The sequence below is a fragment of the Chlorocebus sabaeus genome, chromosome 12 (genome assembly GCF_047675955.1).
Source record: "Chlorocebus sabaeus isolate Y175 chromosome 12, mChlSab1.0.hap1, whole genome shotgun sequence".
NCBI classification, from domain to species: Eukaryota; Metazoa; Chordata; class Mammalia; order Primates; family Cercopithecidae; genus Chlorocebus; species Chlorocebus sabaeus.
In genome coordinates, this window is record NC_132915.1 from 110322222 (window position 1) to 110337389 (window position 15168).

General features: G+C 53.2%; 2 protein-coding genes across 6 annotated transcripts in view; one reads left to right on the top strand and one right to left on the bottom strand.

Moving 5' to 3' along the window:
- The first annotated feature begins 765 nt into the window (after positions 1-765).
- On the top strand, positions 766-8782 carry BRD3OS (BRD3 opposite strand). 3 transcript variants are annotated; one of them, XR_012094899.1, is made up of 4 exons: positions 766-1094; positions 1403-1648; positions 1766-4672; positions 5268-8782. XR_012094899.1 is itself a non-coding variant. In XM_037986992.2 (3 exons), exon 3 carries the CDS (start codon positions 2324-2326, stop codon positions 2576-2578), a length of 255 nt encoding a protein of 84 aa, XP_037842920.1. In that variant the 5' UTR covers positions 790-1094; positions 1403-1648; positions 1766-2323; the 3' UTR covers positions 2579-3669. The 3 variants fall into 3 exon arrangements, 1 of the variants encoding a protein (XP_037842920.1); XM_037986992.2 differs by lacking the exon at positions 5268-8782 and having other exon boundaries at positions 790-1094; positions 1766-3669; XR_005236615.2 differs by lacking the exons at positions 766-1094; positions 5268-8782 and adding an exon at positions 1152-1229 and having other exon boundaries at positions 1766-3669.
- The window catches only part of BRD3 (bromodomain containing 3), a 36338-nt gene continuing 28271 nt past the window's right edge, over positions 7102-15168 (bottom strand). For 2 of the 3 annotated variants that reach the window (XM_008005741.3, XM_008005742.3), the window contains exons 10-12: positions 11571-11863; positions 10253-10381; positions 7102-9272 (exon numbers count right to left, since the gene is read on the bottom strand). In XM_008005741.3, coding sequence (XP_008003932.1) covers positions 9157-9272; positions 10253-10381; positions 11571-11863 — 538 coding nt within the window. In that variant the 3' untranslated portion in view covers positions 7102-9156. The remainder of the gene's footprint in view (positions 9273-10252; positions 10382-11570; positions 11864-15168) is intronic. The other variant, XM_008005743.3, reaches the window with a different exon arrangement.

The following is a 15168-nucleotide window of genomic DNA, read 5'->3' on the forward strand; positions in this document are numbered from 1 at the left end:
CCTCCTCCTCCTCCAGCCCCTCCTCCTCCTCGCGCAGACCCTCACCATCCAGCCCCTCCTCCTCCAACCCCTCCTCCAGCTCCTCCTCCTCCTCCAGCACCTCCTCCTCCTCGTGCAGACCCTCCTCCTCCAGCCCCTCCTCCTCCTCCAGCACCTCCTCCTCCTCCAGCCCCTCCTCCTCCAACCCTTCCTCCTCCTCGCGCAGACCCTCAACATCCAGCCCCTCCTCCTCCAACCCCTCCTCCAGCTCCTCCACCTCCAGCCACTCCTCCTCCAGCCCCTCCTCCTCCAGCCCCTCCTCCTTCAGCCCCTTCTCCTCCAGACCCTCCTCCAGCCTCTCCTCCTCCAGCCCCTCCTCCTCCAGCCCTTCCTCCAGCCCCTCCTCCTCCAGCCCCTCCTCCTCCAGCCTTTCCTCCTCCAGCCCCTCCTCCTCCAGCCCCTCCTCCTCCAGCCCTTCCTCCAGCCCCTCCTCCTCCAGCCCCTCCTCCTCCAGCCCCTCCTCCTCCAGCTCTTCCTCCAGCCCCTCCTCCTCCAGCCCCTCCTCCAGTCCCTCCTCCTCCAGCTCTTCCTCCAGCCCTCCTCCTCCAGCCCCTCCTCCTCCAGCCCTTCCTCCTCCAGCCCTTCCTCCTCCAGCCCCTCCTCCTCCAGCCCCTTCTCCTCCACCTCTCCCTCCAGCCCCTCCTCCTCCAGCCCCTCCTCCTCCAGCTCTCCCTCCAGCCCCTCCTCCTCCAGCCCCTCCTCCTCCAGCCCCTCCTCCTCCAGCTCTTCCTCCAGCCCCTCCTCCTCCAGCCCCTCCTCCTCCAGCCCTTCCTCCTCCAGCCCCTCTTCCTCCTCGTCCAGACCCTCACCATCCAGCCCCTCCTCCTCCAGCCCCACCTCCTCCTCTTCCAGTTCCTACTCGGGACGGGCCCGGCCTGGCCTCCCGGAGCGATCGATGGCTCGGGCTCGTCGCACCCGCCTGCCCAGCCTCTGCGCTCGGCTCGCCAGGCCTGCGGCGCTACCATGGAGACACGGCCCCGCGGCCCCAGGCCCCGCCCTGGGAGCGCTGCAGCGCCTCGCCCCGCTGCCCGCGTCTCCGAGGCTCACGACGCGCGGTGACTGGGGCGGGCGACGTGGGGGACCTGGGGATGCGGGCGGACGATAGGGGACTGGAGGATGGGGCGACCCAGAGCGCGTGGGGTCCGGGGCACCGGGATGGCGGCCGCGGGCCATGCGACTGGGGCCCCAGGGTGCGCGCAGGCGGCGGGGACGCGCGATGGGGGCTCGGGACGCTGAGGCTGGCCCGGCGCGGGTATCCCAGGAGAGGAGGTCCCTGACGCTGCGCAGCTGGGAGGGCGTTCGGGAGTGGGCTGCGATGCTTCCCTGTTCGTTTTCTCCTGACATCGTTTTTGTTTGGGTCCAGGGGCTTCCCGGGAGCTGGATGCTCGGAGCAGAAAGGCGGCCCTGGGGGCTCCTTCCGGTCCCGGGGCTGACGCCTGGCGGCGTCGCCGAGAACCCGCGCCCTTTCGAGCGCCGCTGGCTCCTGTTTCACAGATGGAGACCCTGAAGCCCCAACAAGCAGCCTCCCCAGCACCGCCCAGTGACTGAAAAAGCTGGCACTGGGCGCCCGTCTCACTCCCCACCCAGCTCCCAGGCTGCCCCACGGGACGTAAGTAGCTCGATCTAGGCCGCTGAGCCCCAGACAGTTGATGCTGCGCTGTAGGCTGCCGCCGCTGCGGGGGCGCTTGACTTCCCCTCGCCTCACTGCACGTTCGTTCCTTTGCAGCAGCATCTTTGGGGAGAGACGAGACCTGAACAGATGCTGGGGCCGGATCCCCAGGGTTGGTCAGAACAGCCGCTGCCCTGAAAGCCGGCTCGGACAGATGCGTGCAGGGCGTGCCACCGGAGCTCCTTGCAGCTTGCGTCTGGGGCCACCATGTCCCTTCCTCAGGGCGCTGGATCCATCTCTTCAAGCTCAGTGGTCCAGGCCATGGTGGCAGAATCACCCCCCAGGGTGTGACGCCACGTCCTTATCAATTCCACACAGGTGCATCCGGAAGAGCTGTGGCTGGGCGCTGCTCTGACCTGTGTGCGGTCCCCTGAATGGGTCTCAGGTGTCTTCGGAATGGCGAGGCCGCCTCATTTCCTGGCCACACAACCCTCCTGAGGACGCTGCCTGCAAATGGCCTGAATTCCTAACTTCTACCATTCAATTAAACGAGGGATCCTTAAACCCCAAAGCTGGGAAAGCTGTCCGTTAATTTAGTGCGAAGCCTGCGGCAGCTGTGCACTCGTGGGCCATCTCAGAACAGCAGGATTCCCAGGAGTCCAGACAGGGGAGGGGATGAGTGGCCGCGTCCCCCTGGCAGAGAAGGCCTTGTCTGAAGGCTACGCCCGCCTCCGGTACAGGGACACCTCCTTGCTCATCTGGCAGCAGCAACAGCAGAAGTTGGAGTCGGTGCCCCCGGGGACATACCTGAGCAGGAGCCGAAGCATGTGGTACTCACAGTATGGAAATGAGGCCATCTTGGTCCGAGACAAAAACAAGCTCGAGGTCTCCAGGGACACAGGGCAGTCCAAGTTTTGCGCAATCATGTAATTCCCATGTGAGCACCTGAGCCCAGGACCACTCTTCCAGGAAAACAGACCTGGGTTTCATTCAGTTGTCTTGATTTCTAATCCTTGCTGGAAGATTTTGAATAATGAATGTGAAGATCAAACTGTGGCGTAAGAACCCAAGCAGCACAGAATCTGCCCCTGAGTCCCTCAGCACAGCCGCGGTGTGACTGGTGCACAGGACACTTCCCCTCTAGAGTCCCCTCTGTAGTCAGCTGTTGTGACATTCAAATTCTCCAGGTGCTGCTAGGGACTGCATAGGCCTGGGCACTGCTAGATGCTTGGTTTAACCAAGCCAAGAGTAACCCTCCCATTCCCGTTATAAACCACCTTTTCAAGTTTGTATAGGTTTTAGTTTTTTGTTTTTAGCATAAATGGCGGAGTAGTAGCAGCATCTCACCGGGAGCTTTGTCGCCCTTACATTTTGTTTTTTGCTTTTTGAGACAGGGTCTCACTCTGTTGCCCAGGCTGGACTGCAGTGGTACGATCACAGCTCACTGTAGGTTCGATCTCATGGGCTCAGGTGAATTTGGGCTTCCCAAATTCAGCTTCCCAGGTAGCTGTGGTTCCAGGCGAACTACTGTGTATAGAGACAGGGTTTCCCTGTGTTGCCCAGGCTGTTCTTACACTCCTGGGCTCAAGCCTCCCATGATGCTGGGATTACAGGCGTGGGCCACCGCACCAAGCCCGCATTTATATTTTGAGTTACCAAAATGATCGTCCTGTGTGAAGCATCATGGTAGCTTCCAAGCATTTGCGGCCCACCGGCCAGTGCCTCCAAAACACATTCAGGAAACCTGACAGTTGTAAGTTGCACATGTGTGGCGTAGTGATTTCCACGTAGTAACAGGGCTGAGTGAGGCAGGCTCTCCATCAGACTTAAAGCAGTCAGCCTCTGCCCCCAGGCCGCCACTGACGTGTGTTCACTGTCGCTGCCACAGCTGGCCACCTGTGTGTTCAGTCTCCATGAAGGAGTCACCCTCTGCTCTGACATCTCCTTGGCTACACGGATGTGCAGGTGTCTCTTGTCAAAGCTAATTTTTATTTTCTAAATAAACATCCTTTAATACATTACTCCCCTTCCTCATGTTATTTTTATCCTTGTTCATAATATGCTACTTGGCTTCCCATTTTTTATAGCAGTAATATCTAATTGATTGCTAAAAACTGCAATACAGAAAGGCATAAAGCAAAGCAAAAGTGCTCTCCCTGGGGAGAAGCTGGCCGGCAGCTGGGGACGTGTCCCATAGCTCCTCGGTGTGCGCACACGGTCACGGGATTCTGACGGCGTCCTCCTGTACCATGCCTCTTGTGTCTGCCATTTTCTTTCTTGCCCAACTGTACAGACTGGGCATTCACTTCATGCTTTTTTGTTTGTTTGTTTTTTTGAGACAGAGTCACTGTGTTGCCCAGGCTGGAGTGCAATGGTGCCATCTCAGCTCACTGCAACCTCTGCCTCCTGGGTTCAGGCGATTCTCCTGCCTCAGCCTCCTGAGTAGCTGGAATTACAGGTGCCTGCCACCACGCCCAGCTAATTTTTGTATTTTTAGTGGAGACAGGGTTTCACCATGTTGGCCAGGCTGGTTTCGACCTCCCAATCTCAGGTGACATGCCTGCCTCCCAAAGTACTGGGATTACAGGTGTGAGCCACCGCACCCGGCCCACTTCATGCTTTTAACCTCTGACTCTCCCGTGAGTCCACAGATGGGCAGTGACGGCGTCGAAGTTGTCATCTGTGCAAACAGCATGTTCTGAATGTGCCTGTACTCTGTTGGTGCTTCTCTTTGCAGCTGTGCAAGTTCATTCACAAACATCCTAGAAGTGGAACTGCTGGGTCACAGTGCATTCCCCAAACATCCTGCCAGAGGCCTGGTCGGCAGCAGCCTCCTGCACTGCCCGAGTCCTTTCTGAGAGATTCCTGGCTTGTTTGCAGCCTGCGGCTGGGAGGTTTGAAGTCAAGACTTCCAGGATTGCTGCATGGAGCTGCAGAGTAAGCACGGGGCTGGAGGACCTGCCCCGCTAGCTGACACACCCACAGCAAGGCAGGCCTGCCAAGGAAGCACTCCACATCCACTAGGTAGGGTTTGTCTACATCTTTTTAGTTCTTCAGTTTAAGTCCTGCCTGGGAAGAAAGCAAACTCCAGAGGCAAATCTGGAATGCCTGTGGGCCACCTTCTCACCGCACCAGACTTCCCCGAGGATGGGTTGTGGCAGGGTTGACCCCAAGCATAGGAGGCAGCGCTGACACGCAGAATGGGATCTGAGGTCATGTGCAGTGCTGGGAGGATGTGTGCTCAAGGGCCAGTCTCTGCAGGGGTCAGGGCGTGTGGGCCATGCACAAGCCAGCTGGCACTAAGCTGCTTAGGCTGCAGGAAGACACCATCTGCCTGGGGCGGACAAGGCCCCATGTCCGTCCTCAAGGCTGGTCTGGATAAGGGTCACAATTTGGCCAAGAGTGACACCATGCCCCCTGACTCCATCTGGGGTCGAGTTGGACAGGTCCTCAGGCCCAGACATGGGCCCAGCCAGTATCTTCTCCCCTGGAATGTCTCCTCCAGGCCTAGTTCCAGAGCTGTCCTTCTTCAGTGAGCCGTGCTGCACGCCAGCCTCTGCAGTCTGGCAGTTAAACCTATGAAAATCTGCTTTTGGGATTTTATTTGCATGTCCCTTAGGACTGAGTGCATCACAGGAAGCCACTTCAGGATGGACTGAGGTGCAGAGAGAGGGGACAAGTGGCCAGGTCGACTAGAAGAGCGTCGACTAGAAGAGCACAGAACCTGGCCGTCTCGAAGAGGGCAGCTTGTTCCAGGGAACCAATGAACTGTCAGTAAAGGGGATCGTAGCTTCCTAGCGAGGCCAGAAATGATGCTCCCTTCATCCTGCCAGGGCACAGGACAAGGGCTACTTAATGGTTTGGTTATTATTTTTTTTGGGAGATGTGGTCCAGGCTGGAGTGCAGTGATGCAATCACGGCTTTACTGCAGCCTCAAACTCCTAGCCTCAGGCCATCCTCCTGCCTCGGCCTCCCAAAGTGCTGAGATCACAGGCACGAGCCACTGCATTCTGCCTTTAAATGGTTTTTTGGGACCCCTTTTGGATGCTTTGGGTGTTTTTGCCAAGGGTTACAGGATGTCAAGTGTGGGGAGCTCAGCACTCTCACTGTGGACCAGTGAAGGCTGTTCCAGACCAGGTGCTTCCAGACATTTCTAGGCTCCAGGAGAGAGGCTGGGAGCCCCCACAGAAAGCACAGGAAAATGCAAAATAACAGTCCTTTTTTTTTTTTTTTTTTTTTTGCTTTTTATTATGAAAACAAAACAAATGCCCCAGGAGAAGGGTCCATGATTACCAGAAACATCAAAGAGTACTTTCTACCATTTTTATTCTGTTGTGTTGAGGCCAGCATTGCAATAAACAAGCTAAACTACTTACATTGGACTCATTTTCAGTAACTGACATTTACAGGAATATACTAGAAACGGCACTAAAAAGTTTAAGAAAAGTTACGGTAAACTTGCATGCACATCATACAGAAAAGTAACACTTTAAATATAAAAAAGAAAACCTTCCTGGAAGCGTTATGCCAGTATTAAGAAACAGCGCTACTCTGGATGTGACAAATTCTGTATGTGGGTGTTACTGTTTCCCAAAAGACTGTCAGAGGCGTGAGTGCTGCAAAAGAACAACAAAAAAAACAAACACAAAAGAAAATGTGTCTTACAGTTTGTAAGCAAGATGACACCGCCCAACACAAAGAGGGGTCTGGAGTTCAGTTCACGCCCGAAGGCTGCCCCCTTGGCCTCCAGGGGTCACTCAGAGCGTTCTCAAATCCAATTCCGACACACGACTTGTCACTGCTCCTCTCCCCTTGAAAAAAGCATGTTAGAAGCTGCCCTACAGGTCTCAGCAGTGGGACAATCTAATTGAATCACCGCAGCCTTCTAATAGTATAGAAGACGTGGACGTGACTGTCACCCTCAGCCTGCCGGTGAGGGCGCTGAGGAAGTCATCAATCCTTCGAAACTCTGAAAAGAAACCAGTGTTGAAGTCTGGACAGAAAGCCTTAAAAAAGTGACAGCACCAATGCGGCTGCTCAGTGTACCCTCGGTGGGCCGTCAGGGTCAGTGGCTTCTTTCTAGATGAAAGGAGCAGAGGCGAGCCAACGCCACCATCACAGAGAACCAGCCGAGAAGGAATGGCCCCACGACGCTCCTGCTGCGCTGCCCCACAGCCGGCTGCTCCTGACAGCTCACACAGGCGGCACGTGCCTCACTGCCCTGTGGCTGGAGGGACATTTCAAGGAGCGCCCCCCATCCCCAGGCACCCCCAGCTTAAGGTGTGCGCATCACCCAGCCCTGTGCTGGCAGCACGTTACCAACCAGCCTGCGTGAAGACCTGTCCACTGTCGTGTGTGAATTCCTTAAATTCGGTTTAAATAGTCCATTAACGATCTGTTTAGAAAATACCTTTGAAAAACAAGGGTAACTTTAAAAAATGGAAACTTTCAAATCCATTTATATTTTTATTATAAACAAAACTTAATTAAAAGTTTAACAAACTGGCTGAAAACTCACCAAGTGTCAGACTTACCAGCAATTTAAAAAGTAGTAACTGACCAGCATTTCCTCATCAGAGCCCCCTCTCCAGTAAGGGTGTACCTACATCTGTAAGGGCCAGTGGACTCTGAATCAATTTTATGTTGTTGTTTTTTTTAAATCACCATGTATTAGGGTACTAATGATAGTCCTTCTATCCATCCAGAAGTGCTGGCAGAAAGCACTGGCCACCATACAGGACAGACGACACCACGGCTCCATAGCCAGCGTCTGCCTGGAGGCTCCCCCACGCCCAGGTCCGGGAGAATGCCTGGTTTCAGTCATTTCCGGGCTAACTGTGACAACGCGTGAGCGGGGAGCACCGTGCCAGTCTCCGGGAGGGAATCCTCCTGGGGTCCAGAGACTCCTCTACCCCTGAGGACAGACAGGCTGGGGAGGGCCTGGCCAGGCCCCTGGAGGCTGGCATGGGGCAGGCATGCCCACCCACGAGCCCGGGAAGCTAACCCTGGCATTCCTGGCCGAAGCCGCCATGCTCATTGGTGGGCCAGTGTGGGGCATCCCCGCACTCAAAGGCCATATGGCAGCCTCTGGGAAAACAAAACCAAAACATAACCTTCTATTAAACTCTGTATATTATTATTTTTTACAATAGAAAGTTAAAAATCAAGACTTAGATTTACTATACATTTTTTCTCTCAGATTACAAAGTTTATATTATATAACTGGGGTTCCCTAAATCGATTTCTTTTAAAACAGTCTTAAAGAGACCAGAAGTGAATACAAAAGAACTAAACAAAATAAAAAATTAGAATGTGCTGTAGCTGAAAGCTGTCTATACCTGTAAGCCTCCAAGTTTCATACATGGAAAAGAAAAAAAAACCACAAAGAAAAAAAACCAAAAAACCCAGCGAACCCAGGGGCGAGCGCGCGAACACAGATGTGGGTGAGCACCGCGCGGTGGCAGGAGTTAGCACCTGGAGACGACAGGCCGCCGCCAGACAGGACCCGGGCCCGGCACACCACTGACAAGGCCTGCATCTCTGCGATTGTGTGAATGCATTTCTTCTGCGGTTTTTTCTTATTTTTTTTTTTTAAAAAATGACCAATGATGTTAATAAATAACTATTTATATACACAAAAGCTCGGGAAGTGGTTCCCAAGGGCGCAGCAGCAGCAGCAGCAGGGGCGGCGCTAGCCAGGCGGGGACTCACAGCGGGCTGGACTTCCGTAGAAAATTGCCGAACCTTACAAAAAAAGTCTCCTTTTTTTTTTTTAAAAAATCTTTTCTTCTTTTTTTTTTTTTTAAAGTTGAGGTAAAAGCTTCAGTGTATGGAAACCTGCAGGCTGCACACACAGCCGCTCTGTTCCCTCCGAGGAGCTCCTGACATCACCACGATCGGAGAACTCACATCCCACCCGACCCCCACAAGGGCTCCACACTCTGGGCTGGGGCTGTGACAACCCTTCGCTTAGGCCCAGCCTGGTCCCCACAAGCAGGCACATCTGTCCTCCGCCCCTCCAGAAAGAGGTGGCCACGTCAGACACGAGGGTCAGAGCTCAGGGCCCACATGACAAGGACGATGCATGTTGACAAAGCTAACAGCTTTCAAATACAGTACCCAGGGCCGAGACATTTCCTTGGAAAAAATGCTTTCTCGAGCTGTCGACCAGGTTGGGTCTAAGCAAAGCGATTCCACAAGGTTCTTCAGTACGAATCTCACACAGTTTTCTGGGGTCATCGGTTAGCATGTGAAGTTGTCATCTCCAAGTGACTGAATTCAGTGACGACGAAGAGACTTTCTGCAGAGTTCACACCTTCTCATCAAGTCTAACGCACACACAAGATAGATCTCTGACCTATGAAAGCAAAAACTGGAAGATATCATAACACTGAATTAAGAAGCAGACCTGCACACCATGGAACAAAAGTAGTATATGAACCACAGAGGGGTACGGCAGAGTCTCGGCGTGTGCGACATCCATCTGTCCCGTTCTGTCCGAAGCCAGTTCACTCTGAGTCGCTGCTGTCGGAGCTGGACCCGCTGGAGCTGCTGCTCCCAGACTCGGAGGAGCTGCTGCTGCTGAGCCTGGACGGGCCCCCTGAGGGTGCTGAGCCGGGTTTCTCTGTGGAGACATGGACAGGGAGATGCACTCTGCACACCCGCTCCTTGACCTGCTTGGCGGCACGTCGTCCATGCCAGTGTGACACCACCACACCGCATGCCACGATCCACCCATTTCCTGGCCCAGTCGTTTAATCAGTATTTATTGAAATTCATCAGGTCAACAAGACTACCTGAATATACTTGAGACAGAAAAAATGAATGCAGACTACTAACAGGAAACCATGGATGCGAGAAAGCTGCCCATCAAAAATATCCGCCAGTCACACGGCCACCAGCAGCAACAACAAGAACACCAGCTGCTGGTGTTTCTGGAGCGCTTACTCTGCCTGGGGCATCCCGAGAGTGACTACAGGAGACAGACCCCTTCAGTGGGCAGGGTCATGGGCCATGTCTCGATACTGGGCAAACCATGTCGCAAGGCCATGGCCCCCAGCTAGAACATGCTCCAGTCCAGACAGGACCATACTGTCCCCCGTACGTGTGTCCTGGAAGGCAGGGAAAGAGATGCGTGCTCTAACAGGGTCCAAAGACGGAGGCAAGGGCTCAAATTCTGGCTCCCCTGAACACAAGACCTGGCAATGCGCAGGCATGGGGCTGGGCCTCCCACCTCTGCTACCTCAGCCTGCTGTGAACTGCTGCCACTGCCAGGGAACAGTCAGAAAGCTCACTGCCTAGGGGCTGGGCTGCCCGGTCGAGCCCCACAAGAGCCCTCTCCTGGGGGGTCCTCTGTCTACGGTGCCCCGGAACGGGGTGTATTCACACCCCCCCCACATTGCACACCTCCCTGCAGGGTTGGGGTGTGACCCCCGAGTGACAGACAAGGAAATCGCGGTTTCAGGAGCTCAAGAGCTCATCTAAGAACACGGAGCTCATCAGGTGAGCCACACTCAGACGTGGGCCTGCTTGATGCTCAAACCCCTACTGCTGACACCCCCAACCCCCACCAAAGAGAGGGGGCATGGCGGCCGCAGGCGGTACCTTTCCGGGCCGGTTTCTTGCTGCTGCTCAGCTGCCCGCTGACGTCCTGCAGACGCTTTTCCAGCTCCTTCTTCTTTTCCTGAGCTAGCTCCTCTTTCGACTTGGCTGCCTGTTTCTTCCCGCTTGCTGCTGTCAGGGAACAAATGGGCACTCAGACTGCAGAGGGGACCAATGGGGCAGGAGCCAGGGCTGCATCCACGTGGCCAAGGCCCCAGCCCTGCACACTGGCATCCACACCAGCTGCCCAGCTTTCATGGGTCTGGGAGCTGACAGAGACCCAGAGCTGTCACCAGGGCTTTGAGTGGCAGAAATGACTGGGTTGAGACAGACTCACCACCACCCGCATGTGCTGAGCCCTCAGGGTGTGCAAAGCCTGGATCCCAAGGTGACAGAGGCCATTCCTACGGTGCCAGCAGGTGCATGGGCAGGATGTGGTTTGGCCAGTGTCCCTCATGTGCAGGGCCAGAGCCTCTGACTCATGGACCTGCCTCACCACGGCCGCTGCTCTCCACTGCCCGACACTCCCGAGTCCCTCCTCGCAAGTCGACCCGGTGACCTGCCGTGGGTCAGACGCACCGTGACCGCACGGACACTCCATCCAGGCAAAGGAGACTCGCTCTGAGAGCGAGCCAGGCCCATGCACACCCGAGAGGCCACATGCAAGTTCAAGTGAGCCCTGTACCCACTTGACAGCCTGTGGGGGCTGCCACAAGGGCCACCTCAGGTCTGCCCTCCCTCCTACTCTGCCAGACCTGCAGACCCCAGCAGTGATTTGTTCCTGCCATTGACTTCAGGGAAGCCTGGGTCAGTGCCCCAGGGTCCGTCCTGTGAGGCCTCTGGACTTGTGACTCCAGTCAAAGGCAGGGTGTCCCTGTTATAAGAGAAGCCGGTCTGTCCTGCAAGGGACCATGAGAGGTCACCTGCAGCCAAGGCCCCAAATGGAGTGAACCTCAGGAAGGCATGCAGTGAGGACCCTAACTGGGCCCTGAATGAATGGGGTTTGGGGCCGAAGTCCAGCCCCAGGGTTGCGCGTTCCCTGGACAAGGTTAAGGCCAAGGCACACAGTGCTGCCCATGTCCCTGACAACAGGGCAAGAGGGCTCTGGCTGGGTGGGGCTCAGGCCCGGGTTCAGCCCCAAGCCCACTGGCCCTGGCTGAGCACAGATATCCTCAGGGCATCTGTGGTGGGACCAAGGAGCCAAGACAGTGTGACAGCCCTGTGCCCACGCTCGCTGCACAGGGTCTGTGAGGAGTGACAGAGGGGCAGGCCAAGGAGGGAAGAGGAGCTTCGAGCACCATGCTCCACCCAGGCAACTTACAGAACGGTTTCCTTTGCTTTTTCTGTAAACAAGACTTGACGTATCTCTCCAGTTCCCGCAAAGTGGTGGGTTTCAGAGTCTCAAAGTCAATTTCTATCTCGTCGGGGTTGGAGTCCCTGAGCGAGGGCTCCCGAGACTGGATGATATGTACCACCCGGCCCAGCTTCTCCCCGGGCAGCCGGTTGATGTCCAGGCTAAGCTGGCGCTTTTCATCGTAGCTCATGGGCAGGCCTTCCTCCTCTTCCTCCGAGTCGTAGGAGGCAGATGCCTGCTTGCTGCCTTTCTTCAGCTGTCTGGGGCAGAAGACAGAGCAACGTGGCGCTGAGTCTCTCTCTGTCTACCCGCCCTGGGAGCCCACTGCACACACCCCTTCCTCCCAACAGCAGGCTGTTCTCTGGGACCAAGCTTTCTTCCCAAAGTGGTGCCCCAAGGCAGAAAATCCAAGGTTAGAAAAGTTGCTCCCAGCTGCCGGGTTTCCAGACCTTGGCCAGAAAACAATTACAGAGGTTAGTTCCTCTCCACACCCCATAGGCGTCTCAAACTCCACAGGTCAAGAAATGATCTCTGTATTCAGGTAATCCAAAAGAAGGCAAAAAAGGGGGAACAAAGGAACAAAAAACACAGAGGAAAAATAAAATGATAGACCAAAATCCAATTATATCAATAATTATGTGAAATATAAACTGTCTAAGGCCCGGCATGGTGGCTCACGCCTGTAATCCCAGCCCTTTGGGAGGCTGAGGCGGGCGGATCATGAGGTCAGTAGATTGAGACCATCTTGGCTAACAGGGTGAAACCTGGTCTCTACTAAAAATACAAAAAATTAGCCAGGCGAGGTGGCACACGCCTGTAATCCCAGCTACATGGGAGGCTGAGGCAGGAGAATTGCTTGAACCAGGGAGGCGGAGGCTGCAGTGAGCCAAGATCTTGCCACTGCACTCCAGCCTGGGCAACAGAGCAAACCTCTGTCTCAAAAAAAAAAAAAAAAAGAAAAGAAAAAGAAAAAAAAGAAAGAAATATAAATGGTCTAAACACACCAACTAAAAGGAAGAGATACTCAGGTTGGATTAAAAAACGAGACCCAACTTACCTAGTGTCTACACAAATGCCACTTTAAATATAATGTTCTAGGTAGGTTAAAAGGAAAAAAGTGAGAAAAAATATATACCATGCAAACATTAGTCAAAAGAAAGCTGGGGTGGCTATATTAATTTCAGACAAAGTAGACTTCAGAAAAAGGAATATTTTCAGGAAAAAAGGACAATGCAGGGACAGGAATGGTGGCTCACGCCTATAATCCCAGCACTTTGGGAGGCCGAGGCGGGTGAATCACCTGAGGTCAGGAGTTTGAGACCAGCCTGGCCAACATGGCAAAACCCTGTCCTTACTAAGAAAGCAAAAATGAGCCAGCCATGGTGGCGGGCACCTATAATCCCAGCTACTTGCGATGCTGAGGCAGGAGAATCACTTGAACCCGGGAGGCGGAGGTTGCATGAGCCGAGATTGGGCCACTGCACTCCAGCCTGGGCAACAGAGTGAGACCCCTTCTCAAAAAAATTTTTAAAATAAAAAATAAAAAAAAGGTTTCAAGTCAGGAATCTAATCTTCTACCTTGTAAAAAGAAGCCAAGTCTAAGCAAAAGGAAACAGTGAAGATGAGAAATAAATAAAAGTAAAAACATTTTTTAAAAAATTCAATGAAATCTGTTTCTTTGAAAGATCAATAAAATTGGTAAGTCTCTATCCAGATTCACCAAGAAAAAAGACACAAATTACCAATATCAGGAATGAAAAAGACACACCACTACAGGTCCTACAGACAATAAAAGGATAATAGAGAAATACTAACCAATAAACTTATATCTGTAAGTTTGACAATCTGAGTGGAATGGATTAATGCCTTCAAAGGCATAAACCTCTAAAACTCACTCAAGAAGAAATTAATAATCTAATAAGTCTATACCTATTAAAATAATTGAATTCATGATTAAAAACTTTCCAACAATCAAAACTCCAGGCTCAGATGGTTTTGCTAGTGAATCCTACCAAACATTTAAGTATTAATATCAATTCTATAAATTTACTCCAGAAAACAGAAAAGGGGCAACACTTTTCAAATTTTTTTTTTTTTTTTTTTCTGAGGCCAAGTCTCACTCTGTCGCCCAGGTTAGAGTGCAGTGGCATGATCTTAGTTCACTGCAACCTCTGCCTCCTGGGTTCAAGCGATTCTCCTATCTCAGCCTCCCGAGTAGCTGGGATTACAGGCGCCCACCACTGTGCCCGGCTAATTTTTTCTATTTTTAGTAGAGACGGGGTTTTACCATGTTGGCCATGCTAGTCTCGAACTCCTGACCTCAGCTGATCCGCCTGCCTCAGCCTCCCAAATTTCTGGGATTACAGGTGTGAGCCACCGCACCCGGCCTTAAATCACTTTTTAATTGCCTCTAATCACTCAAATATTATATCCCAAGACTTTTTTTTCTTTTTTTTTTTTTTTTTTAAGAGATAAGAGTCCCACTGTGTTGCCCAGGCTGGTCTCAAACTCCTGAGCTCAAGTGATCCTCCTGCCTTGGCCTCCCAAAGTGCTGGGATTACAGGTGGGAGCCACCACACCTGGCCCCAACTCATTTTTCAGGCCAGCATTATGATGATACTAAAACCAGACAAAGATAGTACAGGCTGGGTATCCCAAAACCAAAAATCCAAAATGCTCCAAAATCTGAAACTGTCTGAGTCTTAACGTGACGCTCAAAGGAAATGCTCACTGGAGCATTTCAGATTTTCAGATTTGAGATGCTCAAGGGGGAGTATAATGCAAAAATTCCACAATCTGAAAAAATCCAAAATCTGAAGCACTTTTTATTCTAGAAACACCCTTATTTTAGATAAAGGATACTCAACCTGTATAAGAAAAATGGATTTTTGCATCCCCCTCCAAAAAGGAAAGAGGGAGGGAGGGAGAAAAGAAGGGAAGGAAAGACCAACCCCAACCATTCCACTCACTGTCTCCATCAATGGCTGACCCAGCCGTCCAAGCGCAAACCCAGGACCCCCAGGTTCCTCTCCTCCGCCCTCCAAGCACCAGGGCCTGGCCATGGCGCCTCCCAAATTATTCTATCTCCAGAGCCACACCAATTTATCTTGCCTGCACAACCACGATAACCTCCAAAGGGGTATCCTGTCTTCCATTCCAGATTCCCACTAAGCTCTTCTCCATAGCGGCAAGGATCCGACTATGCTGAGCTTAAATCCTAACTCCCCTTCATCTGCTTGGAAAGGAAGCGTGAACACCTCAAACGAAGCCGGCCGATCTCAGCAGCCTCAACTCACCTCTTTTCCCAACTTGTTCTTTTTCAGTGGTGCCAAATTTGCCCTCATTCCCAAAAGGAACACGTCCTGCTGGCCTCTGCAGCTTTGTACCCACTGTTCGCTGCTGTTGGAACTCCCTCCCCAGCCCTCGGCTGCCAAGCTTGCTCCCACACAGCTGCTGCCTCCCCGCTGGGAAGCCTCCCTTCTGCCTGGCTGGGAGAGGAATCCTAGGCCTGAGCTCCTTCCCTACTAGCTCATATTGCTTTGTGGCTCCTGAGTGTCCCCAGCAG

What these genes read in the sequence shown, in the direction of transcription:
- BRD3OS (XM_037986992.2), top strand. Translation starts at nt 2,324, where the DNA reads ATGAGTGGCCGCGTCCCCCTGGCAGAGAAGGCCTTGTCTGAAGGCTAC.